The following is a 25,899-nucleotide window of genomic DNA, read 5'->3' as shown; positions in this document are numbered from 1 at the left end:
ACCCACCTAGAGCCATGGTTATGTTTTTAAAACTTAACGGGATCATATGCTACATACAGTTTTATAACCTGCATTGTTTTCACTTAAAAACAGATTGTGAACATCTTTCTGTGTCAACAAACAATTTTCAGTATCCTTTTAAATACCACCATGATTTTCCATTGTATGGATGAACCACATTTGTCCTTCCTGGTCTGGGGACATTTTAGCTAATTCCAGTTTTTAGCTGTTACAAACAATGCTGAAATGATCATCTTCGTAGATAAGTATCTGCAGCTCGTCTTGTTTATTTCCCTCGATAAATTTCCAGGTGGGAAGTTGGTGGGGGAAGTCCTTAGGGCTCTTCCTTCTGCGCTGTTCAGGGCCCTTCAGCACGGTCTGACTCATTTCTGCGTCCACCCACGGGAATGAGCATGCCCTTTTCCTTGCACTCTGACCTACCCTGTTTAGCTCTTTGTTGGATGGCACATTTTCTTTTGAAATCTTTGTCAAGGAAGCTTGAAGCGTCTTTTAACACGTTCTTGCAAACACTCACTCCTCAAAACTACAGACCCTGCTGCAGCCTTCACGCCGCTCTGAGTGGATAATTCACACGCGCCTTGGGAAGGGTGTCACCTCCTTGCTGCGCTCCACTGTTAACTCATCTTTAAAAGAAGGAAAATGGTCCCGAAGAGTAACAGGCATGCGTGTGGTGAGGGCCATTGCTGCCTGTAGAGGTTTCCTCTCTCACCCATGGTGAACCCCAAATCCTCAGCTGAGCGGGGTGGCATGAAGTCTCAGTCGTCTGAGTGAGATTATGAGATTAAGTTGAGAAGCAGACTTGGAGGTAATTCAGAACATCGACTGTCTCTCCGTGTCAGGCATGCTTAAAGTGTCCCATTGGGTAAGCCATTTGTTCCTTCACAAACTCAGCCAACACTTACTGAGTGTGCACAGCACCGTTCCCAGTGCTTGAGTTGTCAAGAACATGATTTTTGATCATGTCACTCCCCACTCTATGACCTCTCGATGTTTCCCCAGTACCCTTGAGATGAAGCCCTAACTCTGCCCAAACCTTCATGGCGCTGTGTAATTCTGCTCCTGCCCACGTTTCTGGCCTCATGGTATCACTTCCTCACCAGTCCGCATGAGTGTCACCCTTACTGGGGGGCTCGAGTCCTTCGCAATGCAGTTCCCTCTACCCAAACCAGTCAGCAGATTCTCAGCCAGTGAATCCCACTCATCCTTCCAGACTCATCTTAAATGTTTCTTCCTCGGAAAAGGGCTCCGACACCCAGGCTAAATTCGTTCTCCCCATTTTTCTGCTGAACACCTTTTCTTGTCAGCCCTTATGACACTTGTATGTACAGTAATTCACTCTTATCTGTGGTTTTGCTTTCTGAGGTTTCAGTTACCCACGGGCAACTGTGGTCTGAAAATACTAAATGGAAAATTCCAGAAGTAAACAATTACTAAGTGTTAAATTGCGAGCTGTTCTGAGTAGTGTGATGAAATCTCACACCGTCCTGCTCCCTCCCGCCCAGGATGCGAATCATCCCTTTGTCCAGTGGATCCACGCAGTGGCCACCACCAGCCCGTTAGTAATTGGTAGCCTTGGTTGTCAGATGACTGTTGCAGTATCACTGTGTTCATGCTCAAGTAACCCTTCTTTTACTTAATAATGGCCCCAAAGCACAAGAGTAGTGATGCTGTCAATTCAGATATGCGAAAGAGAAGTTATTGTCGTTAATCTCTTACTGTGCCTAATTTAGAAATTAAACTTTCTCATTAGTATGTATATATAGGAAAAACACGGTATTTATATGGTTTGGTACCATCCGTGGTTTCAGGCATCCACAGGGGGTTGGAACACATCCCCGCAGATCAGTGGGGACGACTGTAATTCATCAGGTGGGCAATTACGTATTCTGCATCTGTTTCCCTGCTAGAGTGTAAGTCCCAGGAGAGCAAGGCTGCACCCTCCTCGCTCTCACCACATCTCAAGCTCCCAGCACACAGGAGGTGCTGTGTGGTGAGTTAATGGGTGGATAAGGATGAGTAATGTGATGCCCCCATGTCCAAGTCTTTGGGAGGTAAAGAGACACACAGCACCAAGATGAAAGCTCCCATTTGTGTTTAGATCAGGTCAGAAGGAAGCTCTCTTTGGCCGTCTGCCCACCCATTCCCTTCAGGAAGAAGGACCACTGAGACATCCGGAAGATGGACCTCAAGCCCTGGCTAGCCTGCGCACCCCATTACTGTCCCTTGACTGTGTTGTGAGCAGGTTCCACGTGAATGTGGGTGCTTGGCTTGGAGGATACAGCAGAGATGAAGCGTTTAGTGGGAATAGGGTTTTAGAGTCTTAGAAAGAGTATCGATTAAAGGTCAAGACTTTGTGAAGTTACATGCTACTTTGTAGATTTTCTTTTCTTTTCTTTCCTTTTTTTGGAGAGGAAGATTGTCTCTGAGCTAACATCTGTGCCAATCTTCCTCTATTTTGTATGAGGGATGCTGCCACAGCAGGGCTTGATGAGCAGTGTGTGGGTCCATGCCCGGGCCAAAACAGAGCATGCAAACCGGCTGATCCCTGTAGATTTTCTTTTCCAGTTAAAGTTTCTGGCAAATAATTTCTGTTCAGTAGGAAAAGATAACTTGAAACGTTACAGTTTATTACTTTGTCAAACTTTAACTAGATCTGTATCTAGCCCTGAAATCCTATCCTCATATTCCTTTATTAAATTGCCTAGAAATACCTAGATCTTCAAATGCCCCTTGAGCTGGTCTTAACATTTTTCTGGTTCCCTCATTAATTAATCAGTTTACTAAAATCTTTGACACAAGTTCATTTTCTATTTGCACAAGAATCACGATCTTACTTTTGAAAATTATGTTTTGTCCACACTCGGAAGAAAAGGGAAAATAAAAACAATCTCTAGACGGTCATCATGAAGTGCATTTAAAACAGTCTTAAAAGAAAAAGCCCAACATCTGAAATGTGCTTGCAGTTGTCTAAAAATAAGAATGTGTGTATGTTCAGACAGAGCAGTTGTTATAGTACGGCAGCTGCGCTGGGGTGTCCAGATTGGCATCAGCTTGGCTGGTGGATTCGCCTGTGGTGAAAGGCAGGGATGTTTCTCCAGAGAACAATGGGCTAGTATGATCATCCACCCTATTGGGCATCCACAGCTGTCCAAGAGGGAAAACGACAGTCTTATTCTGGAGACATGGTTTACGTTGTCCTTCCAGCCTTCAGTCTCCGTTGCAACAGCCCCCACCTTCCAAGGGTGTAAATTCCCAGAAAAGGAAAACTCTCAATATGTTGCTGTTACACGATTCCCTTCAGTATGGTATTTCATTGTAATCGGCGGGGGTGTCTCTGGACATTTCGTGCAATCAACTAATGTCTCAGAGTTTTGTTTTGTTTTGGTTTTTTAAGATTTTATTTTTCCTTTTTTCTCCCAAAGCCCCACTACGTAGTTGTGTATTTTTAGTTGTGGGTCCTTCCAGTTGTGGCACGTGGAATGTCACCCTAGCATGGCCCGACGAGCAGCGCCATGTCCGCGCCCAGGATCCCGAACCGGTGAAACCCTGAACCGCCTAAGCAGAGCGCACGAACTCAACCACTCGGCCACGGGGCCGGCCCCTGTCTCAGAGTTTTAATAACAAAGACTATCAAAGTTTATGTCACAAAAGAAGAATTAAACACATGTGAGAAGTCTCGAGGAGTTCCTCACCTAGATGGGAGGGGAAACACTGAGATATTGAATGGGGGCCTATTTTGGGTTGGGTACAGTCATTGTGTCACTTAATTCTCAGAAAGCTCAGAGGTAGGTTTTCTTATCCCCATTTTACAGATGAGGAAACTGAGGATCAGAGCGATCAAACGACTTGCTCAAGGTCACTTGGACTCCAACTGCTCTCCCCACATCCATTATTGCAGGGTTCCCCTTACAATCCTTTCCCTAGACACCAGCCAGAATGACACTTTATACACATAAATCAGATCATGTGAGCCTCTTCTTTAAAAACCTTCAATTGCTCAGAACCGCACTTAGAACAAAACCGAAACTCCCCTGACCGTGCTGCCCCGTGGACCTCCTGGCCCACCGCTCCTCCAGCTGCAGGGTTGTCTTACTTTTCTTGATGCACTAAGCTTGCTCCCACCTCAGGACCTTCGTCCTTGCTATTCTCTGCCCAGAACACTCTTCTGCCAGATCTTTGCAAGAGTGGCTCCTTCTCCTTCAGATCTCAGCTCACACGTCATCTCCTACATAGGCTGTCTCTGACCAGTCATGCAAGGCTAGGCTCCTGCTCCACATCCACGCAGGACTTGGAGATGATCATCCTCCAGGCGGGCTGAAGAAAGAATCCAGTCTGGGCGAGCCAGACCTTTATGGACAGGCAGGCAGCGCGGGGAGAACAAGCGGCAGCAGCAGCAGCAAACATTCATTGTGCGCCTATGTTCCTGGCACTGTGCTAAGCTCTTTATAGGTAACAGATGGAAACAATTGACAGGCCACTGCAAAGGATCCTAATAACAACTGCAATTGTCGCTGAGGCCACTCACAAGGCATTTTTTAATAGGGTGTTAATTTGGAAATGTTTGTGTAGATACTGAAGAGATGCAGGAGGATGTAGGTTTTTATTTTTATTCCCTGTGGGCACACAGGCAGTTAGATTCCGGGTACGAGGGAAGTAATCTTCTTAACCAGTTGCCGAAAAGGGCGTTTCCGCCAAATGCCCATCTTTGTACAACAGCTGGGAAAGGGGAAAGGAAAATGAATAAGCATTTGAAAGGAAGAAAGGGAAGGAGCTTTGGGGAAACAAAAGCAAAGAATAAGCTTCCTTGTTCTCACAGTGATGCTCGCCTCTCTGGGGAGACCGTCACACAAGGCCAGGTGCAATGTGCTCGTCTATGTTGAATCAGCAATGAGCCACGGGAGTGATGAGCTACAACTGGGGAAATCTGGGATGCTGTTCACTTGCCAAGATTGTATGGAGCATCTGCTGTATGGGCGGTGCTCTGCTGGAGATACAGCCGTGAACAAAATAGCTCCCGATCTCACGCCCATGTCCGTTCTAGTGGAGGAGGCAAACTCCAATCAAATCAGAAGTAAACATAGGGTTTCTGCTTCTCTTAAGTGCAAAGAAGGAAATACAGGAAGTTGTGAGAAACTATGAGTGCAGTTGCAATGTGGTGATGGACGAGGCTTGGGGAAAGTTCCCCTGAGGAACGGGCCCTGGAAGCTGTGACCTGGGGGTGAGTCGGAGTTAGTCAGATCAAGAGTGGAGGACAGATCATCCAGGCAGAGGAAGAGAAATATGTGAGGACCAGAGGGAGGCTGGGAGGGGGTGAGTGTGTGTGTGTGTGTGTGTGTGAAGCGGGTGGTGTGTTGGAGGAACTGAAAGATGACCAGACTGGCCAGAGAGAAGTAAACAAAGGGTTGGGGGCTTGAGTTCTGTAGTGGTTGCTGTTTATATCTGGTTGCTGGGGGGAAAAGGGGTTGGAGGGAGCCAGTGGGAAGCCAAAGAGGCCAACTGCCCAGTCAAAGTGGGAGATGCCCATGGCTCAGGCAAGGGTGGAGGCTGGACTGCGGGTAGCCGTACAGAGGAGTTGGTGAAGCATTGCATGCACTTTGAGGTGAAACCTGAAGGAAAGGCAGGATTATAATTGCCAGAGAAAGGCAGAGGGACACACTATGGACCAGGGAAACTAAGAGGCAGAGGGAGGGAATTGGTCCTGATACTTCTGTCTCCTGCAGTGGCATCAAGAGCCATCAGCAGCAGCGACAGTTCTGAGCAGAACCAGGTTAGATGAGCCTGTAGGAACGCCACCTGCAGAAGCTGCAGCTTTATGCCTCTTTGTCCTTCCTGTAACCGGGATGGTAAGCCCCTCTCCAGACCAGGAGGGCAGGCCCAGCTCTGCAGTGGCTGCACCCGTGCTGGCCCGCCGAGGGCTCAGCTTGCCTTTCTGCTTTACTTCCCATTTTTATTTTCTGCAGTTCACTTGAAAGAGCAAAGCTGCAGGAATCAGAGTGGTAGAGTTGGGTGGGGGCCTTGGATGTCATCTGCTCTGTTGTCCTCATGTTAGAACTTTGTGGTGCCTGAGACTAGCAGAGGTTAAGCGACCTGACCAAGGGCACACAGCAGCAGGCAGTAGGGTGGGAATTCAAACTGGAGTCTGTCTGACTCTGAAGCCTGTTATTGCTAATTCACTGCACAGCTTCCCCAAGGTCAGGTCACTCTCCTACTCTAATCTGCTAAAGTCTAAATGCACATAAATTTAGAAGGAGACGGTTTAAGGACGTGTATAGGCAGGGGCAGCAATCTCAGACAATTATAGGAGCTGGGCAAGAGATGTAGATAAGTGAGGCAGGCCAGGTGTAAGACATTTGGGAGTGGTGGAGACTGTGGCATGCTCAGACAGATTTTAAAATATAACTACTTGGGCCAAGTGAAGTACTCTGCTGCTGAGTCCAGCCCACTGCTGGGGTCTTAGAGGCCCTGCCCTGGTTTCCTTTGTGAACCAAAAGTTAGTAGGCAGGGGTACGGAGCACTTCTGCCCAACACAGGACTCCTCTAACAGGCAATCTTTGCTCTGAAGACCCCCGTTATTTTTTGTCCAAGACTGTGTGGAGGCTGCTTGCAATCTGAGGTCTCTCTTCCCTCTCCTGCTTGCTTCCCTCTTTCCCTTCACAGGAGTCAGATCCACGTCGTAGCCCAATCCTTCTTCCTCCTTTCACAAGTGCTCTCCCACCCCCTAAAGTCTTGGACTCCTAAAATTAAAATGTTAGTGGCCAGGGGATAGGAGAATCCTGAAATGGTTTCCATCAAACTAGCCAGAAGATCACCATTTCCCCGGGAAGGTAAATCAGACCACGAGGTCACCAGCAGGAAGCAGCAAAGAAATAAGTGCCCCCAAACAATGACAGAGACCGTCAACGTGGAAGAGACCCTGAGCCCGACGTCACAGAACTTCGTTGTTAACAAGATGGGCATTTTTCTTCCACTGAAATCCTTCTTTGAAAAACGTCCGTGTTATCCTTTTAGCTTCCTTTTCACAGACTCCATGACTTACTTCCAAGAATTCTTAGTTTTAGGGGCAGGTGGCGGAATGGGTCATAGCTCCCCTCTGAGGGCCTTGAGACAGTACTTAGTTATATACAAGCCAGTTTTTTTTTAAAAAAACACACACTGTAAATATGTCAGATCCTTTGACATATGGGAAATGTGAACCCCTGAAGTTCATGAAGGATTCAGTCGATGTAGGAGCTTTTACTCTGAGATCAGTGAAACAGCCTCTTACATCTCTTTATGAGGCAGCTGAACCCAGACTCAGAACATCGGGAGAAGATGCAGAACGGAGAAAGCTCTTTGATCGTCTTTTAAGACAACCGTCTCCCCTCGAATGGACTTGGGAGCATTTCATGTTATGTAAATACGTAGATAGGCTCGGGGAGATCAAAGAGAGAGAATGGTCCTCTCTGTTGGCTTGTGAACGTTTATTTCCCATCATATTTTAAAGCACATTATGTTAAGGAAAAAAAAAGAGCCAGAAAGAAACGTTTCTCAGAACATAAGAAAAATCCCCTCACCACCTCCATTTTCCCACCCACATTCTCCAAAAAGGGAAGAAAGACAGAGGAAGCAGGGTAACTCAGAGGAAGAAACGCAGTATCTGCATGACATTCCTTTTGTGAGAGATTTTGATGGTAATAACACTCTATGAGGTAACCTCCAGAAAGATGAGGAGAGAAGAAATGTTTGTAAGGAGTCACAGCAAAGACGATCTGGGGAGGCTCCCCACTCCACAGACCCCCCATAACCACGCAGACTTCCTCTTACACATTGTGTGTGTTGGCGAATATTATTCTCCTATAATTAATCAAAGAGGCGAAAAAGCCTCTTCAATCTTCTGGATGCATATGAGTCAGGCACATGCTAATTTTGTTGTTTACTGTTTAGTCGATGCCTCATTAATAAGAATAGCTCACAATTTTTCACTGCTGTGCCAGGCCCGGTGATTAGTAATTAGCACTGATTATCTCACTTGGTGTTCACAACCCCATGAAGAAGGTATTGTTACTATGTCCCATTTAAGAGATGAGAAAGCTGAGGCACAGAGAAGGTGAGTAAGTAGCTTAAGGTAGCTCAGTGAACAAGGAACAGAGCCAAGATGGGAACACAGGCAGTTTGGTCTCCAGAGTTGGCCCTTTTAGCCTACAAATCATAGGGCTTAGCCACAGACTCCTTCACACGATGGCATGTGCATTTTGACAGATGAATGGATGACAAAGTGTGCCTCTGGAGGGAGAGATGCTAAGCTGATAAAAACATTTAATTCAGACGCGTTAAGTTGTCTAGTTATATACCAGAATTAGATTGTGCACCAGGAATTCAGGAATTAGCTTAAATGTAATTACTGGTAAATAAGGATACATTTATATAACAGAATACTATACAGCCATTAAAAAGAACGAGGTGGAGTTTATATGAGCTGAAATGGAACAACCTCCAAAACAGAGTATTAAATTCTAAACATGAGCAAGAGGAGATGATGTGTCCCTGTTTTTGCTTTTGCGAGTACAGCATCTTTCTGGAAGATTACTAAGTCATTGGGGCTCCTGCTCCGGCCAGGGGGACCAGAGCCCAGGGAATTGTAGAGATTTGACATTAAAGGAAAACATGCTTTCAGTCCATGTGCACTGGAACAGTTTGAATCCTTTAAACCATGTATACGTGTTTTGCTTTTCCAATACAAAAATCTCATTTTTAAAAAGGGCTCTGTTCTGTTGGAAGAAAAGGACTTCTGTGCTGCGGGACTTGAGCTCCTGCTTGTCATGATCACTCAAGCCCGTTCTACTCCGGGATTTGATAGAAGGGCGGGCACCTTGACTCCCAGTCCATCTGAATCTTGGCTGAGAGCAGTGTGCCACACCAAGGTGTCTTGCATCTGGGGCAACCCTTCCTGCACTTCCGGGACAACCCCCTCCATCGCTGCAGCTCATACTGCCCGGTCTTCAGAGGACCTATGCCATTCACAGCACGGAAGATGCTGGAAAGTGCTTGAGCAGTTTTTGAGAACCAGAGGATTTTGTGTGTGTTTCTTTCTCCCCAGCTCCTTGAAAGCAGGGCCGCAGCATGAAGGCACAGAGAGAAGGCAACAAAGGCCTGCTGCTTAAATTAAACGGGGGGCCAACTGCAGGTGCATTAAGAATCAAGGACGTTGAGGCCGGAAGCAGCTTTAATGGTGTTGCTGACTTGGCCCGGGGCAAGTTAGAGAGGCATTCCTTGAGTCTCCAGGCAGTTGGGGGACGCTTGCTGACCTGCCCATCACCCTGGCCCCCTCGCCCCGCTGTGGCCCTGCAGAATGATTTGGGTCCTGTGCACAAACACTCAGACCAGACGGGAGGGTGGACGTGCTACCAACAGCAAAAACGAGGATGAGCAGTCACCAGACACCATAGCTGCGTAATCTGTGCTGCGTGCGTGTAACCTTGGGGGAGGCACTGAGAACACCATTGCCACTTTCCCTCCTTGTGAGGTTGTATCGTGAGGTCGGCAGTCGAGATGGGAACCCCAGACAACCAGCTCACCTCCTCTTTCTCTTCTCTCCTCATCTATCACTCGTTTTTTCTCTCTTTCCCGCCCTCATTTTCCGGTCTTCCCTTCATCCCTTCTTCTCTCCTCTTTAATCATCTCCCTTTGAAATAGTGGTCCAAGAAGGCAGCTGTTACCTTAACTTTTATTTTCCCTCCTGAATTTCGGTGGCTTTCCATAGCAACATTTATATTGAAAGAAGAATTCCACAAGTTACAGGGAACTGAGAGTCACTTACAAAACAGTATACTTCATAACCAGAGGTGGCCTGAGATTTGCAATGATGCTAAATTATTTCCCTTTGATTTGTCCTGCCTAATGTGACGAGAGAATCAGCTCACGGTACTGTGGAACTTGAGACGGCTCTGCTTCGATAATCTGCATTTCTTTCTCAGACATATTTAGAATTTGTTTAATGAGGTGACAGCTAAGTCATTTCTTGCCTCATCCGACAACATAAAGAAGGGTTGTTTCTCTTGGAGCCGTTTTTTAAAACTTAGCAAAGTAGTTAATTGAGAGACGTTGAAGGAAAACCGCTGTCTTTTTTGTGGTTTATGTTGCTAGATCAGCTAGAAAAATAACTGAGCTTCTGCTTCAGCTCCCCTTTTGAAAAAGTTGAAAAGTTCTTGAATGAAAGGCTCCAGCACGTACAGAAAAGGATTGGAAGTCACTTAACTGAAAGTGAAAGCCTGAAACTCCCTTTTCCCAATTTCTTTGATATTTAAAGTAACATTTAAGCTTTTAAAAAAAAACCTTAACTGCATAGAATATAATTTTTTAAACAAAATATAAATTCTCTCTTTTTCGTTTCAAAACCAGGGACAGAAAACAGCTTTCAATTGTTTCCACCACTGTGCTAGTTACTTGCGAGACATGACTACCTCCTTCATTAACTTAGGGGGAAAAATGGGAGATAACCCCTTCACACAGTGAACTCTGAGTCCCAAGCAATCAAACAGTCCCAAGAAACGGATGTCAGCAGAGAGAAACTCAGATACTCACAGTCATGCTTCAAAGAAATTATTTTTAAAGGTGATTATTCCACATCCTGGAAAACCCCGGCAGAAATGGCCTCGGAAGGGAAGTCCTTCTGTAGCCGTTTGTGCGGGGATGTCAGGACATTCGGCGTCTAAAACACTTGTGCCTGAGCAGGGCTCTTTCTGCAGCTGTCTGGCCAGGCGATCTGGGTCGAAACCGACAGCCGTGGGAAAGGACCGGGGGACCAGTTACATAACACATTCTCTCCACATTCCCGTGGGCCCCTCCCATCCGTTTGATGCAAATAGCCATTGTGGCGGGTCTATCTATAGGCACTGGGGACAAAGAAGTGAATAAACCCAGTGAACTTGGAAATGAAAGAAAAAGAGAAACTTAAATAAGAGTGATTCCTTGTTTTCCTGCCACCTCTAAAAACGACGCTGGATGACGGTGTATTCTGTGAACAAGCAGAAACCTTAACTGATTTCTCCATGATAACATTGAATTCGGATCACCCCGGCTTTGAATTCTTCCTGATGGTTTGGGTGACAGAGTCACTCCTTACAGGGACTTCTGTAGCCGCAGAAGTACTGCCTACTAGAGACTTTGAGGAAGAGGTTGTGGCCAGAGAAAAATTCCAGAACCACCCAATGGAAATGAAACATTTTTCTTCCTGGAGGTCGGAATACTGTGGTTTTCCAATAGGTTTGGGTCTTGACCAGATCAAGTTGTTGGAATATACTTCCTCTATTCTTGCTAAAATGCGCTTTTAGAGCTTCATTGATTCACAGTTATCTATTCAGCACCTACTGTACGTCTCACGCTGAGGTGAACCAGTTCCTCTAGTTCAAGCCCAGGATTGAAACGATGCAACAGTAAAGAGATTCCAGGCCTAGTAATTGATTTTTTGGGATGTGACCCAAGACGGGTCCCTGTTACACCAAACTCTATTCCAGCCTATTTATTCATAGCCTTGTCCCCAACCCCCCCGCCTCCGCATTCACTCCTTGCTAGCCAAGTCCCTGAGTTAGGAAGATATTTGGTTTGGGAAAAAGAGGATTTGGGAGCAATGTTATGCCAAGGGAGGTGGCTGAGGATTCCGCCCTCACTCGTGAGAAACGCCTGGAAGGGGGAGGGCAGGTAACAGAACTTGGGCCTCTGTATCCTCATCTGGAAGGACGGTCGCTGTGCAGGGTCCATACAGCTGCAACACCCTGCATTTTGCAAGGCTTCTTTTCTTACTCTTATCTCCTACTTCATGAAAGCCCTCCGAGGGATTAAAGAAAACAACAGGGAGGTTCTTTTCCATTCTCATTTCTTTTCCCTGCCTTCCTTCTTTCTTTCTTTGAAGGGAAAAGGGGAGGAGAAAGGACACGGAGACGAACAAAGGCGTTTTGTGTTGATTGGTCATAATCGATTATACCAACTCCAGCTAGGAGAAAGCTTTGTCTACGACTGTGTTTCTTAAACTTCATGTGTCTGTTAAGTGCATGCTTCCTGTCATATCCATGTGCTGTCTACTTTTTTACAAAAAGTAAAATATGAACATTCTCCCTAAGCAATATTACCTATGAAATTACAAGTTTGATGAGCTAGTTTTAGTTTTTTCTAATGCACATTAAAATACATAACTAATGTAAAAAAAATGTTCTGTGTACCACATCTAAAATCATCTTGGACGCTGGAGGTCAAGGTGCCTGCAGGGTGTGACTTTTCCGTTTGATTGATCAGGAAGAATTCAAAGCTGGCCCGAGTAGTTTAATGGATCACAGAGAAAGGAGTGAAAGTTCATGCTCGTTCACCTAATTCTCCATTTTCCCAGGGTCATTTTTAGGGGTGTAAGAAAGCAAACAGCCATTTGTCATTTAACCTTTTCTTCTCTCATTCTGTGGCGTGAATTTATTCCAGTTCACTAGGTGTACTCGTTTTGTTGTCACTAACGAGCTGTAGATACACCCATCGAAGCCTTAGTTGGGGGACCACATGGAAGGTTAGAGAGAATGTGTGTGTAACTGGCCCTGTTGGTTTCCTGACGGTCGTTGATCCCCTCACTTCGGGGAACATCCGGGTAGGAGAGAAGCTACTTGAAGTGCTGGCTATTAGTAACTGACTCTCGTGCCCTCTCAACTGTGGGGCAAGTTTAAACTGACCTGAGGCGAACATCCCACAAAGCCCTTTTTACTTTGTTAACCAGATGGCAGACAACTCCAAGGGAGAGGGACCTTACTGCTTTCTTACTGCGTTTCTTTTCTTCCCCTCAAATGACAGACTGCCAGTAACACATGTGTAACAAACAAAAGCTGCTCTTGTTTCTAAGGAGAAGCAACCGTTCAAAGAAGAAGAGTAATACACCCACTGACTTATAAACTCAAGGAGAAATTCTCTCTGGAATGAGTGGCCGGATGAGCAGCCCAGACCTGCCTCTGAAGAACTTTTCAGTGGTGTCCATCCTTTTCCCAGAGGAGTTTTAGGAGACCGCGAAGCCTTTATGCAGAGAGCCAGGAGATGCTGCCCCAGGCACAGGAGGACACCCTGTATTCTGGCATTAACTCTGTTCTCACGATGTTTACACAAGAGGCCTCTTCTATTCTAACAAACAAATGGTTCATGAGCAATACATTTGGAAACGGGTTCCTAAAATACTTATTTTCCCTTTTTGCAACTCATGTTGGAGTATTCGAATATCACTCAGGGCAACATTTTTTACCAGCCTCCCACCTTCCTCCTTTGAAGTTATTTCCCCTCCAGGCACTTGTCATTTCCTCCCTTAGTCATCACAGTTCCAAAATGACCACTGTGTGTCTCTCTGGCTGCTTCCCCATTCCATTATCATGCAGGCCACTTTCCTTTGAATAGCCTTTGTAGCAGACTTTTTCAACTTTCGGGGTGCTAGTGGTGTTTTGTTTAGCTTTTTTTTTTTTTTTTTGTTTTACAAAAGTGAGCTCTATAGGAAATAAAATGCTAAGAGAATAAAGGTTATTTAACAGGGAAAAAATAATATAATGTAATGGATTTTTTATTAACTATAATGACAATGTATTAAATACTGAGAAAAGAAACTAGACACGTTTGTCCTTCGTGGCATTTAGAACAGTGCCTGGCACATCAGTAGGCACTCAGTATTTGCTGAATGAATGAAAGGTATGCTGTCTCAAGAGAAAATGGAAATAAAGTTTGTGGAAAACAAATGTCAGTTTCTAAAAAAAGGTATATAGCACATGCAGTTCAAGGAAAGCTATCTACACTTTTATTTACTATTGTTTTTTGCTCACATCCCTTGACAGTCTCAGACATCAAAAGTTTTAGTTTTTTCAAAAGACAGAGCAAACGATTCTTCTGGCGTCCATTGGGAAAAACACAGCACCATCCAAGATGGAAAACGAAGCCACCTGCACTTGTCTCCTAATTCCTCTTCCTGCTTCTGCTCTTTCCTACTGAAAGTTCATTTGTTGCACAGCAGCCTGAGTGATCTCTTAAGAACATAGATCGGATCGTGTCATCTCCAGCTTCACTCAGCCAGTGGCTTCCTTTGCAATTAGAATGCACTTCACACTTCTCCCAGGGCTAGCGAGGCCCTGTGTGAACAGGACCCTGCTGACCCCTCAGATCTCATTTCTGACCACTCTCTCCCCTTCTTTACTCTGCTCCAACCATTCTAACCTTTTTACGGATACCCACCATGCTGAATTCATTCCTACCGCAAGACCTCTGCATTTTCTGTTCCCTCGGCCTGGAATGCTTTTCCCATCATTCAGGTCTCCTGAGAGGCGCTTATCCGCCCATCACCTCTATCAGATCACCGGGTTTCACTTTCCTCATGGCACTTATCACCACCTGAAATATTGTGTCCGTTACTCGCTCACTGACTTTCTGACCCCACTGGAAGTTCAGCTCCGTCTTGATCACTTAAACCCCCAGAGCCGACTAACTATGTATTGAGTGAATGGCTAAACGATGGACAGTAAGTTGTGTTTTCAAGCCGGGTGTCGTTTCTGGGCTGTTTTGCCTTGTGAGGTGGGTGAAAGGATGACGTTGCTGGGCAAGGTCGGAGGGGAGCCGTAGGTCCTTGTGGCCTTGACTTCAATTGCAAAGGCTTAGATCTAACGCAACACTGGCCGCGCGAGAAGGAGGGGCTGGTTCTTAAGACTTGGCCGAGTGGTGGGTCAGGGTGGGGCCAGGTAGAGGTTAGAGACCTGAGAACCAGGGATGACCTCTGTTCCCAGACATCTGACAATGAGGAAGTGCCGCTCCCATCCTCAAGGCAGGACTGTATCGCGAGGGCTCCGTCTGCCCTCCCTGTACCCTCCCAATCACTCACACACACCACCGCAAAGCACGTACTGAGCACCCACTACGTGCAAGCACTGCTCTAGGAACTAGAGGCGAAGCATTGAATAAGAAAGTCCATGTCTGTCCCTCATGGAGCTGACTTTCTAGAGGAGAGACAGACGATGAACAAGGGCAAACAAACAGGAAAGACAATTTCAGATCTTGATAACTGAAGACAAGATAGACGATGAAAATGATGGGGGTAGGCATGGAAGGGGGCATGATTTAGATAGGGTGGTCCAGAGAGGCCTCCAGATCTGGAGACGCTCGGGCAGAGGACCCAGGTGATCCAGCCACAGTGAGAGAGGAGCCATATAAGGCAGGGAACAGAGGGGGAGCAGGGGAAGGAGTTGAGGTGGGGGGCTAGTGGTAGTGGGATCAGGCAGGGCCTTGCAGGCCATGGTAAGTTCTCTGCACCTGACCCCGTGTGATCCCACTCACCCTTCTTCAACAAAGACTGAGTTAAAATGTCTGGCTTGCCATCTCAGAGCTGCTAAAGGTACAAGGAAAGCCTGAAATTGCTCCCCACTCACAAATCGAGTGACTCATTAACCCTCCTTCAAGTCCTGACATTGACCCCATTGAGACAAAGATGTCTGTGCACAAAGATGTTAATTTCAATATCACCTCTAATGGTGTACTCAGAAGTAAACACAATTTGCAGCAAATGGGACTGAATCATTAAAGTACACGTGGACTCTATTTTCATAAGTAAGGCACTTTTGAAACTATCAAAAATCCAAAACAAGAACTTACATATAATAAAATCACTTAAAATCTCCCTGTCTTTTAGGGGCCGGCCCCGTGGCTGAGTGGTTAAGTTCGCGCGCTCGGCTTCAGTGGCCCAGGGTTTTGCCAGTTCGGATCCTGGGCGCAGACATGGCACCGCTCGTCAGGCCATGCTGAGGTGGCGACCCACATGCCACAGCTAGAAGGACCCACAACTAAAAATACACAACTATGTACCGGGGGCTTTGGGAGAAGAAGGAAAAATAAAAATCTTTTAAAAAAAACATAGGCTCTTTAGGGAAAAAAAAAATCTCCTTGTCTTTTAGGCCTACTTTTCTAGCAGTTCTTGGATGGAGGTGAACGCGGAGTCAGTCTTCAAGAGTTCAGTAAGCCAATGAACACGACGTCAGAGTTACCACGTTCACCATGCATGATCATTTCAACCTTGGTTGCAATCGTACTGTTTGAGGCCAGCATTTCCTATCACTAACATCGTCATGTTTACTTTTCAGTTTTCTCTTTGTTTTTACAACGATTAGGGAAAACCTAGTCAAAGTCAGTCAATTCCACAAAATCTGCTCTGCCCAGAGGTGAAAGCTTTCCTGGCGGGGGTGCTGCTGGCCGGCTGGCGAGCCGCAACGCCAGGGAACAGCTAGAAAGGGCGGTCACTTTCACCGTTCAACGTACAGAGACCGACGTCAGGGCGTGAAGGGTGATCCGGGGCAGCCCTGAGTGAAAGTGACGGTTGCTTTAAGGTCCAATGCACCAAAGCTGAGGACCACTTCCATGGTATGACCCCTTAAAGCACTGTGTTGCCATTTAATAAAAAGCAATTAAACAACAATGTAGGCATTAACAATAATGAGGTAGATCAATGGTGCTCAAATGAATGAAACCGTGCTACATACTGTTAAGTGTAAAAAGCAAGAAGCCCCACAGTTGTTCACTGACTGCTCCTAGTTGTCTAAAACCTTTAAAAAAGTCTATTATCTTATATTATCTTACATCGACAGTTCTGTAGGGCTACCCAAGAAATCGTGAACTGAGGCTGCCTCTGGACCAGGAGTCGAAGACGTGGGTCTTGTCCTGGTGCCGCCATTATTGAGTCGAGGAGCCTGTAGGAGTTGAGACGTCACTCATCTAAGACGTGGGTTGACAGACTATGGTCTGTGGACCAAACCCAGACAACCAATCCAAGAGTTAAGAATAATTTTATATTTTTAAAGCATGGCGAAAACAAAGGAGAATATGCCGCAGAGATCAATGGCGGCCTACAAAGCATAAAATACCACTTGGCTCTTTCTGAAGAGAGTTTGTTCCCCCTGGGCTAGGGGTCAGAACATAGGGAGCTGGTTAAGAGCCGAGGTTCTGGGCTCAGTCTGCTGGGTTGGTCTCCTGGCATTCCACTCGCTAGTGAATGACCTTGGCAAGTCGACGAAGCCTACTTTCCTCATCTGTCAAACGGGGATAAGAATAACGTCTCCACCTCACGGAGACGTCGTAAGGATGTAATGAGAAAAGGCAAGTCAAGCATTCAGGACCGGGCCTGGCAGATGGACAGTCAGGAAGTGTCAGCTGTAGTTCTCTGTACAACACTGATAATAGGACTTCAGGGGGAGGCTGGGAATATCAAATGTACGTTATATGCACACATACACGTGAATCACACATCGCAAAGTGCTATGGAAATTAGGCAGAATAAGTGGCACATAAATAAAAAGAAGTCTAGATCATAAAAAAAGTAGGATATTCAGAAAAAATGTCAATGGTATGAAAGAAACAAAAAGTAATGGATTGCTCTAGATTAAAGACGACAGAGACCTGACAAACAATGCAATGTGTGATTTTGGAAAGAATCCTGGGTTGGAAAAACAAACACACAAACAAATAACAAGAGCCAAAAAAGCTAGAAAGGATATTTTTGGAAAATGTGGATGTGGGCTGCATATTAGAATGACATTGTTAACTCAATGTTAAATTTCTAGGGTATGATAATGATACTGGAGTTGTGTAGGAGAATGTCCTTATTTTTAGCAGACATGAGTTGACATATTTAGGGGTGAAGTGTCATTATATCTGCAATTTATTTTCAAATGATTTAATAACAACAACAAAGTGTGTGTGTGTGTAAACATATACAAATAGATGCACACAAATGTGACAAAGTGCTAGGAATTGGTGAATCTAGGTAAATAATATGTAGGGGTTTGCTGAATTATTTTTTTCCATTTTTCCAATGGTTTAAAAATTTTCAAAGTAAGTAGTCGGCTACAAAATTCTAGGGTAGTTAAGATATTTACACACAATCTATATAAGAGAAGACATCATGGGTTACTCAGCTATAAATTCCACTAGTGACACCTATTATTATTACTGCAATAATAAATAACATGTTTAATTCATATAAGCAGACTCCCCATTTAGTAATTATTTCATTTCCTTTTTTCTGTTCTACTTAGAATTTTAAAATGTGTAGCAAGATAACCCTGGAGCTTCATTTTGCTCGTGTCCTAGTAAATTGTTTTTGGTAGCTGTTTCAACTTTCTAAACAGTGAATCTTTTTGATTCGTATCACGGACTCGAGCTCCACTCACGCATATCAACACAAAAGTCAAGGTGAAAATAGCGTGGGGAATGCCCACTGTGGACTCAGCGTGGGAGACCGAAGCCGAGGCCTGGGCCCTGCTCTTGGAAAGAAACACCGAATCAATCAGGACACCTGAGCGACACGAGTGTCTTCAGGATCCAGAGAAAGGAGAGGTCAGGGTGGGCCGAGGCAGAGACTTGCATCTTGCTTGAGAAATTTGTTAGAAGGTGAATGAGACAAAGGGATGGGTCCTGTTATCAACCACGTAAACTGGTTTCTGCTAGAAAGCAATTTTCATCCATCTCTGAATCAAACTGGTAAACGAGCTTTACAGCACATATATTTTCCACACTTCAACTTACATTAAACTTTCCCATCTCAAACTTCCATGTTACTAGTACTCATCCTTTGACTTCATTAGAAACTCAGAACTAAAATCGGTCACTGTGCTTAACCACGACAGGTTGCTACACCCCCTACCCGTTCAAACAGCCCCCATCACGCACCTTGGGCGCACCATCCGTGATGCTCACTCCTTTCATGTTGGCGGTGTGAAACAGCTCCTCTGAGCGCCACGGCTGATATCTCCAGCTCAGAGGCGGATTATGCAATGTCACTGCATGCCTCTGGCTGGTTCTGAGAAAGTGAATTCTATGGAGCTGACAACACGAGAAATTGTCAAAACGATTCTCCCAGCAGGCAGACTTTCTGGAGAGACGATAAGAGTAAAATGAAAGGACGAAGGTGGGGAGACGAGAAATCCAGGCCACACTCACGCCTCCAAAGCCTGACGTCTCACTTCGTCTGTAAGTAGAGATTGTCACACATTTGCTATGTAAAACCACAGAAGAAAAAAACCCCACTCTTCTGCTTTATAGGATGAAGTTCCTACTTTGAAAAGCTCAGCGTATGAATGCACAGCACTCTCGTCTCTCAAACACTGGGGAACAACACCCACCAAAGAGACCAAGCTCATTCCCCTGATTAGAGGCCATGAGGCCAAATTTCTGATAGTGGTCAGCATTTCTTCCTTCCTGCTCCCTAAAGCTTGCCCAGCGAGAGCAGGAAAAAACAAGTCAAGGGGAAGGCCTTAAAGGACCTAATCCCACCATATCTTTACTGCTCAGGTGTAGACTTCTTGCTCTGACCTCTAGGCCCACCTCCTGGTCTTTGCTCACAACATTCAACAGTGAACATTTTCTGGGTGCTGACTCTGCACCAGGGCTATGCTGAGCACACATCAATACAATTATGATTATCTCTTAAATCTCACCGACTCACTGCCTGTACTTGAAACCATACCACCAGCTCACGCAGTTCAGCATGACTTGCCAAATCTTTTTACTTTCCCTAAATTCAGACTCAACGCCCAGAGAGGACCTACAGGACAACAGACTCCCTGCTGAGCATGTGTGCATTTTGATTTCATTTAAACAAATTGGTACCCATCCTCCCGAGCCTGGCTCAAGTTCCATCTCCAAGAAGCTGTCTCTCTCGTCGCTCTCCTCCTGCGACGGCATCGCTTACTGTCTTGTCCGCTGGTCATCCCTTGTGTAGGTCCCCCAAGTCTGAGCCCCAGGAAGGATTTCCCGATGGAAATAGCTGACTTATTTCTGGCAGGGACAATACATATTTTAAATTGTTATCATTGTTGGAAGCCAACTTCTGGGGCCAAGTCACTGACATGTTGTGGTTGGGAGCAGATAAGAGGCAGGGAACAATGACCCCACCGAAAGAACACAAACTGACTTTGCAACAAGTTCAAAGTGGAGATCCATAGAGAGGAGGACAGAGATGGGAGAAGGGGGGAGTAATTTAGGGAAGGCTTCACCAGGAAGGCAAGATATGACAAGCGGGGGCGGATCAGTAGAGAGGCAGAGCTTGAACCTGGCTGCCACACCACGAACATGCCAAAAAAAAAAAAAAAAAAAGAATGGAATTAACGAGTTCCATTTAAGGAAAATAAGCAGATTCACATGAAGGGCAATGAGTCATAAAGGCTGAGGTTCTGAATGACAGCCTGGTCTAGCAGAAGTGTTTTATCCCGTTAGTTTTTCCAGAGAAGACAAATCGTGACAATGGCTCTACTGCAGTGCGTATAGCTGGTGATATTTGTAGGGCAAAGGGCACTACAAAATGGCAGATGATTTCTGTGTTGTTAAACGTGAATCTGGACTTTCTTCTTGGGGGTGCCTCTTCACTCCTGCTTTCTGCGGGCTCTGCCAGTTCCTGTGTTGGTGGGCACGGGCCACATAGCATCTCAGATGAGGAAGATGCAAGCACTATTGAGCTAAGGCTGAGCTTCATATTTCCAGAGTGGGAATCTATGAAACCTAAATTTGATGCTTCCCTACATATACTTAGGTGTAATGGCGTGATGATTGCGTTTTAAAAAGACAATCTCAGAGACATATACTGAAATATTTACAGATAAAATCTGAGATTTGCTTCAAAATTATTCAAGAAAGGGGAAAGTGGATAGAGGCACCGGTAAAAAGATTGGCCGTTTGTTGAAAATTTGGGAGTCTGAGTGATGGGTACATGAGGACTCATGGTACTGTTGACATTCAACTAAAAAAACCCACGTTTATTAGGATACAATTCACATATCACAAAATTCACCCTTTTAAAGAGTACAAGTCAGTGTTCATTACAGTCACAGAGCTGTGCGACCATCACCACTATTTAGTTTCAGAACATCACCGCGAAAAGCAAGCCCATACCCATCAGCAGGCCCTCCTCAGGCCCCTCTCCCCCAGGCCCCGGCAACCATTATTTCTCTTGTAATATTGACTTCTGTATATATTTGAGAAAAAGTAAAAAGGATGGAAAAATTTGCTCAAGGTCACATAGTGATGTGACAAAGACAGAATCTGAACCCAAGTTTCTTGGAAAAGAACAAAAGACTTCACGCCAACTCAAGTGTGGACCGTTCCCGTCACTCGCAAACTCCTGCCCGTGGCTCTGCCCAGGACGAGGGGTAGGCCTGAGGTCCCAATAAATGCACAATGCTGTTGTTTGGAAAAGCAATCCAAACCGAAAAACAAAACTAGGACACTGAAGTAATAGCATCTGGCCCTGAAACTAAATGGATCCACTCCTGCGTGGCCTCCTAGTGCAGTATTTTGTGAATGAGGGGCTTGACTTCTGTCTGGTATTTGATCCTGCTGTGCTCTTTCTGAATGAAAGGCCCTGCAATCCGCTCGTATTTACTAAAGGCAAATGAGTCTCTTACGTGTACCAATATTGCAAGAGTTGATTATTCTAGGAAATTGGGTGGCTTTCGTCATATCCTGCTGACTGCAGGTTGAGACAGCAGTTTAAGAGAAGCAAGTTAGGGAGAGTCTAATGAGGTAATTTTCCCCCTTCTCTTGACAAATATGCTCCTGAGAACAGTATTTTGGATTTTCAGAACCTAGTGAGTCTGTTCCCTTCTACAGCCTTCTACAGCCCCTAATAAACGTGCAGAGAGGCAGATTGCTTGTGTATATGGAACTGCTTTTTGTTATGCTTTTATACTGTTTTCATGTGGACGTTAGCGATCAAACTCCTTGAGGGGCAGCATTCAAACCCTGGGCGCTCAATACCTGACTTCTCAAAGGCCAGCCGAACAGCAGACTTAGAAGGTGGAAAACCTGAAAGGCTTGGCAGGAAATTCTAGACAGCACTGCTTTAAAATCATCTGATTATCCGGTAGATTTTAATCTTTCGAAGATAACTCAAAAAGAGCTCTTACAGTCCAAGTAGAATTTCATAAATTGCCAACAAATTCATCTAAATACCCTAATGTGGGGATGATACAGGACTGGGGCGCTACAGCTACGGTAATTACTACTGCTGACTCAGTTTAACAGCCCAAATTTTGATCCCAAAGTTGAGAGGGAAAAGGAATCAGAGCAAGACTTGAAAAAAACGAAACGCTGTGGGTGTAGACGGGGCACAAAGCTGGAGCAAAGGGCTGAATGTTGACGGGAGAATGAGGAAAGTCAGGGCGGGACATGACGCACAGGCAGGCAGTCACCGGACGGCGAGCAGGCGGAAAGCGGAGTACATTTGCCAAAAGGTGACTGAGAAACAGGCTTCAATGGATGTTTCTTGCTTCTGCTGGTTCTCGCCACCGTGGCTGTTCCCTCGTGTATTTGATAGTGAACCCATGGCTCTTAGAGCTTTACCTGGAGGATCAGCTGAGGCCTGGAGTTAAGACGTGCTCTTCCCGAGAGAAGCTGTGCTGGCTTGTCAGGCACTCATGGCCACTACCAACTGGAGTTGCTTTAAATTCTCAGCTTGCATCTCTCCAAGCCATGTAAGTAGTGTGAGTTATTCCAGCTTTGCTTGAGGAACAGCTTGGATGGGATTCTCAGGGAAGACCCTCCCCTCTGCCGGCCCCCGGACCCCTCCCCACAGACCTGAGCCTACACAGCCAGGCAGGTTTCTTCTCTCTTCTCCCGTAATAGGGTTTTTGTCACGTTCACTTGGGGTTGGGGGGGCGCACACCTTTTGGGTTCTGGGCTTTCTGGATCTTGATCAAAGTTGCCACCCTGTGAAGACTCAGAGCTCAGAAATCAGGCTACAAGGGATCGACGAACATCCTCAGTACAACCAGCGGCTCTGTCACCATCAGTCCTCTGGACTTGTGCTTCCTGGTTGTTTTTGCCTCTCGGAAATTCCCTCACTTTCTTGCTAGCTCAGCCATCTATCTAGAGATTACAAATAAATTCTATCCAGGTCTGTACTGAAAGGGCTCTCAGAGAATCTGCGCTGCTGTTTCTTCAGAAATGGAAGCCTCGCCTCTAAAACTAAATGCCTTCCTCCTGCCCCAAATCTCTTTCTATCACGCTATGTTTTTTAAAAAAAGAGCTTTCCTGATTGAAGTGCATGTTGGGGCTGATTTTGATTAAGCTCCCTAATCACAGAGAAGGAAGCTGTAGCCGCAAGCAGAAATGACTCGCCTCACTACTCAACAAGTCAATAACAGATTGGACTTGCCTCTCCCCCACCACCACCCTTCCTAAGGGAAACCAGTTTAAGGCAAAAGGCCATTTTCCCTGATCGAAAGAAATGGGATTACACTCAAGTCTTTAAATTCATAGAGAGTAGAATGAAGATACAGAGCTAAAGGTGATTAAGTTACAAAAATCTAACTTCTAGCAAAAAGCACTAAAGAAACTGTGAAAAGTACCAGTCCAAAGTCATAACTGCTGTTTGAGAACTTCTGTTCAAATGTGGAAACACTCAAAGCAAGCTCCAAAAAAAAAAAGAACTAGCTTTAAATTACCATTATATACAAAAAGTTTATTTCAGAAATCACGTTATCTTTAAAAACTTACATAGAATTTAAGTTCTTATCCTGACTGGATATTATTCACCAATTAAATGCCAGGGCGTCATGTGGTACATTAGTGATGTGTGGACACCAAGTCCATGTAATATTGCTGGTATTTACACCAGTTCAAAACATTAATGTGATTTTTAAGAGAAAAAAATAAAAATAAAAGAAGTCTATTTTGGAAACACACAAAAGTATCTTGATTTTGTAAAGAGACCCATTGCTGAGACTATTCCAAAAAACTGGAAAAAGTAGACATTATTTTGATTCATGCAGTTAAAAACACCCGATGGAACTTGTATCAGGAGTACAGTGTGATCATTCCACAGAACGACTTCTGTGCCAGACCAGAATAACACAGAACTGTTAAATCTCGGCTTGAAAGTTTCAAAGGTTGAGAGCAAAAAAGGTCAGAAAAAGAAGCAGGGAGTTTTGGTTGGTAATTTTTTTGGTAGAATTGGTTATCCTTGTTCCTATTTAGTAGGTTTCTTTTAATCTTACCACAGCAGCACCCACAGATGGCCAAGTTTAAGTACTGGAGAACCAGGATACAAAATAAAAATAAATTTAAACTCGCTATGGATCAAAAAATTGGGCTCTTTGGAAATCTGCACTAAAACCCAGTGATTTAACACATTAAGAATGCTTAAAATGCTTTTATGGACCAAAGAGGTAAAATGATCCTCAAGGATGATGATTAAAGCAGAATTTATATGCAATAAACTTTAGAAGAATTTAAACTTCCTATAACATAAAACAATTATTTTAACTTTAATCTACTTAACACTTTTATCAAATAATCCCAGATTATATTTCTAGGCACTCCTACCCAGATTGTGAGCTATTCGTATTTGGGGATAAATATAAACCGAAGTTTATCTTTGTGACAAGAGTTCAGGGCTCTCCGGACCCAGCTAGAGCTGAGTCCAGAGAAAGAGTGTCACTTCTACAAAGTTTCAAGAAAAGGAAATCTCTTATCAGTTGGTTAATTGCAACAAATCTTGAGAACACACTTGCTCTGTGCGTCCACGATGAGTAGTTACAGTTCATGCTGAAGGGAATGGAAAAATAAGATTTAAAATGACACAAGAACAAAGTTAACTGACGTTAATCATTTGTGAAGATAAGCAACACCTGAGAGGAGCAACGGGCTTGCCTAATTTTGATTAGATTTGATATATTTTCAATTATGCTTCCCATCAAATGGTAATCCTCTTACTAGAAATACATTTACCGAAGATAAGCACTGCAGGTAATGAAAGGACGATGTGGGTGACATGGTGAAAGATCCATCTCCTGTAAATCCTCAGGAAAAACCGGCCATTAATTTTATTGAAGTGAAAAATATGTGACACTAAAGTTGCAGATCTGAGCTTTATTATCAGAATGATGTCCCTTTAGGAGAGAACCGATAAATTCTCTCAAATGGTTTTAATATGGCACAAACTCTTGATTCTCAGAGCTGCACGACTACTTATCTGCTAAAGTGTATTCTGAAAGGAAAAAACCAAAGACGCAGAATAGACACAGAAGTTGACAGAATAACCAGATGAGAATTCCTCGTGACAGACCCACACGAGATCTAGAAAAGCACTTTAATACTCTATCCTTCTCCAAATGATCCAGAGTCAAGAGAAACGGCAAGTCCCGTATTTACAAAACCGATGAAAATCACACTGTAATAATCAGTGAATGCAGAACAACCACACAGATCTGCGTTTCCACTTTTTCCACCATGATTCTACATCAAGGTAAAAAAAGATTCTTTTGTACAAATCCGAGAAGGGTGTAGAGGTGGCAGCACGCCGCCAAAGCTGGCACAATGACTTACTACTGGAGCTGGTGAGGGGCACGGGGGAGGAGGAACGGGCCCTCGAGAAAAGAACCCTATTCAGTCCAGGTGGCTCTAGTCCGTGGTTGATCTCCGGTACCAAAACCGTGCCCTGAAGTCGTCGCTGCATGTCATGAAGCCGGGGTTCGTGGGCGAGTGCACGATGCAGCGCACAATGTTGTTGTGGCCCAGGGAGAGCAGGTTGCGGCGCTCGGCGGTCCGCGAGTCCCAGCAGCAGAGACTGATGGTCCTCTCATCAGGCAGCAGCACGTAGTCCTCCGTGTGGTTGAAGACAGCCTGCGTCCGGTGCACCTGCCGCCCGCTCAAGCCAGCGCCTGCACAGAGACAGAGAGGTTAAGGGCCTGGACACCTGGCTAGCTCTCCAAGTTCAGACCCTCTGACTGTTTTACTTTTGTTATTAATACTGTTGATGTAAAAATAGCATTTTAAAATTGAAGAAATACACAGTTATTGTGCAATTTTGGAAACTCTAAAAAAGTATGAAAATCACTCCTGGGCCTACCATCCAAGGCAACTCTG

General features: G+C 45.0%; 2 protein-coding genes across 6 annotated transcripts in view; both read right to left on the bottom strand.

Annotated features, from left to right (window-relative positions):
• The window catches only part of CASS4 (Cas scaffold protein family member 4), a 38,292-nt gene extending 19,336 nt beyond the window's left edge, over window positions 1–18,956 (bottom strand). The window contains exon 1 of one of the 2 annotated variants that reach the window (XM_046678184.1): window positions 18,709–18,956. In XM_046678184.1, coding sequence (XP_046534140.1) covers window positions 18,709–18,744 — 36 coding nt within the window. In that variant the 5' untranslated portion in view covers window positions 18,745–18,956. Of the gene's footprint in view, window positions 1–10,581; window positions 10,758–18,708 lie in introns of those variants that run through there. The other variant, XM_046678185.1, reaches the window with a different exon arrangement.
• Window positions 18,957–24,834: 5,878 nt separating this feature from the next.
• The window catches only part of CSTF1 (cleavage stimulation factor subunit 1), an 11,174-nt gene continuing 10,109 nt past the window's right edge, over window positions 24,835–25,899 (bottom strand). For all 4 annotated transcript variants that reach the window (XM_046679800.1, XM_046679802.1, XM_046679801.1 and 1 more), the window contains one exon: window positions 24,835–25,694. In XM_046679800.1, the coding sequence (XP_046535756.1) occupies window positions 25,435–25,694 (260 nt within the window). In that variant the 3' untranslated portion in view covers window positions 24,835–25,434. The remainder of the gene's footprint in view (window positions 25,695–25,899) is intronic.

This window comes from Equus quagga, chromosome 12 (assembly GCF_021613505.1).
Source record: "Equus quagga isolate Etosha38 chromosome 12, UCLA_HA_Equagga_1.0, whole genome shotgun sequence".
Lineage (NCBI taxonomy): Eukaryota > Metazoa > Chordata > Mammalia > Perissodactyla > Equidae > Equus > Equus quagga.
The sequence above is the reverse complement of the archived record's forward strand: the minus strand, read 5'-3'. Positions and strand labels throughout refer to the sequence as shown.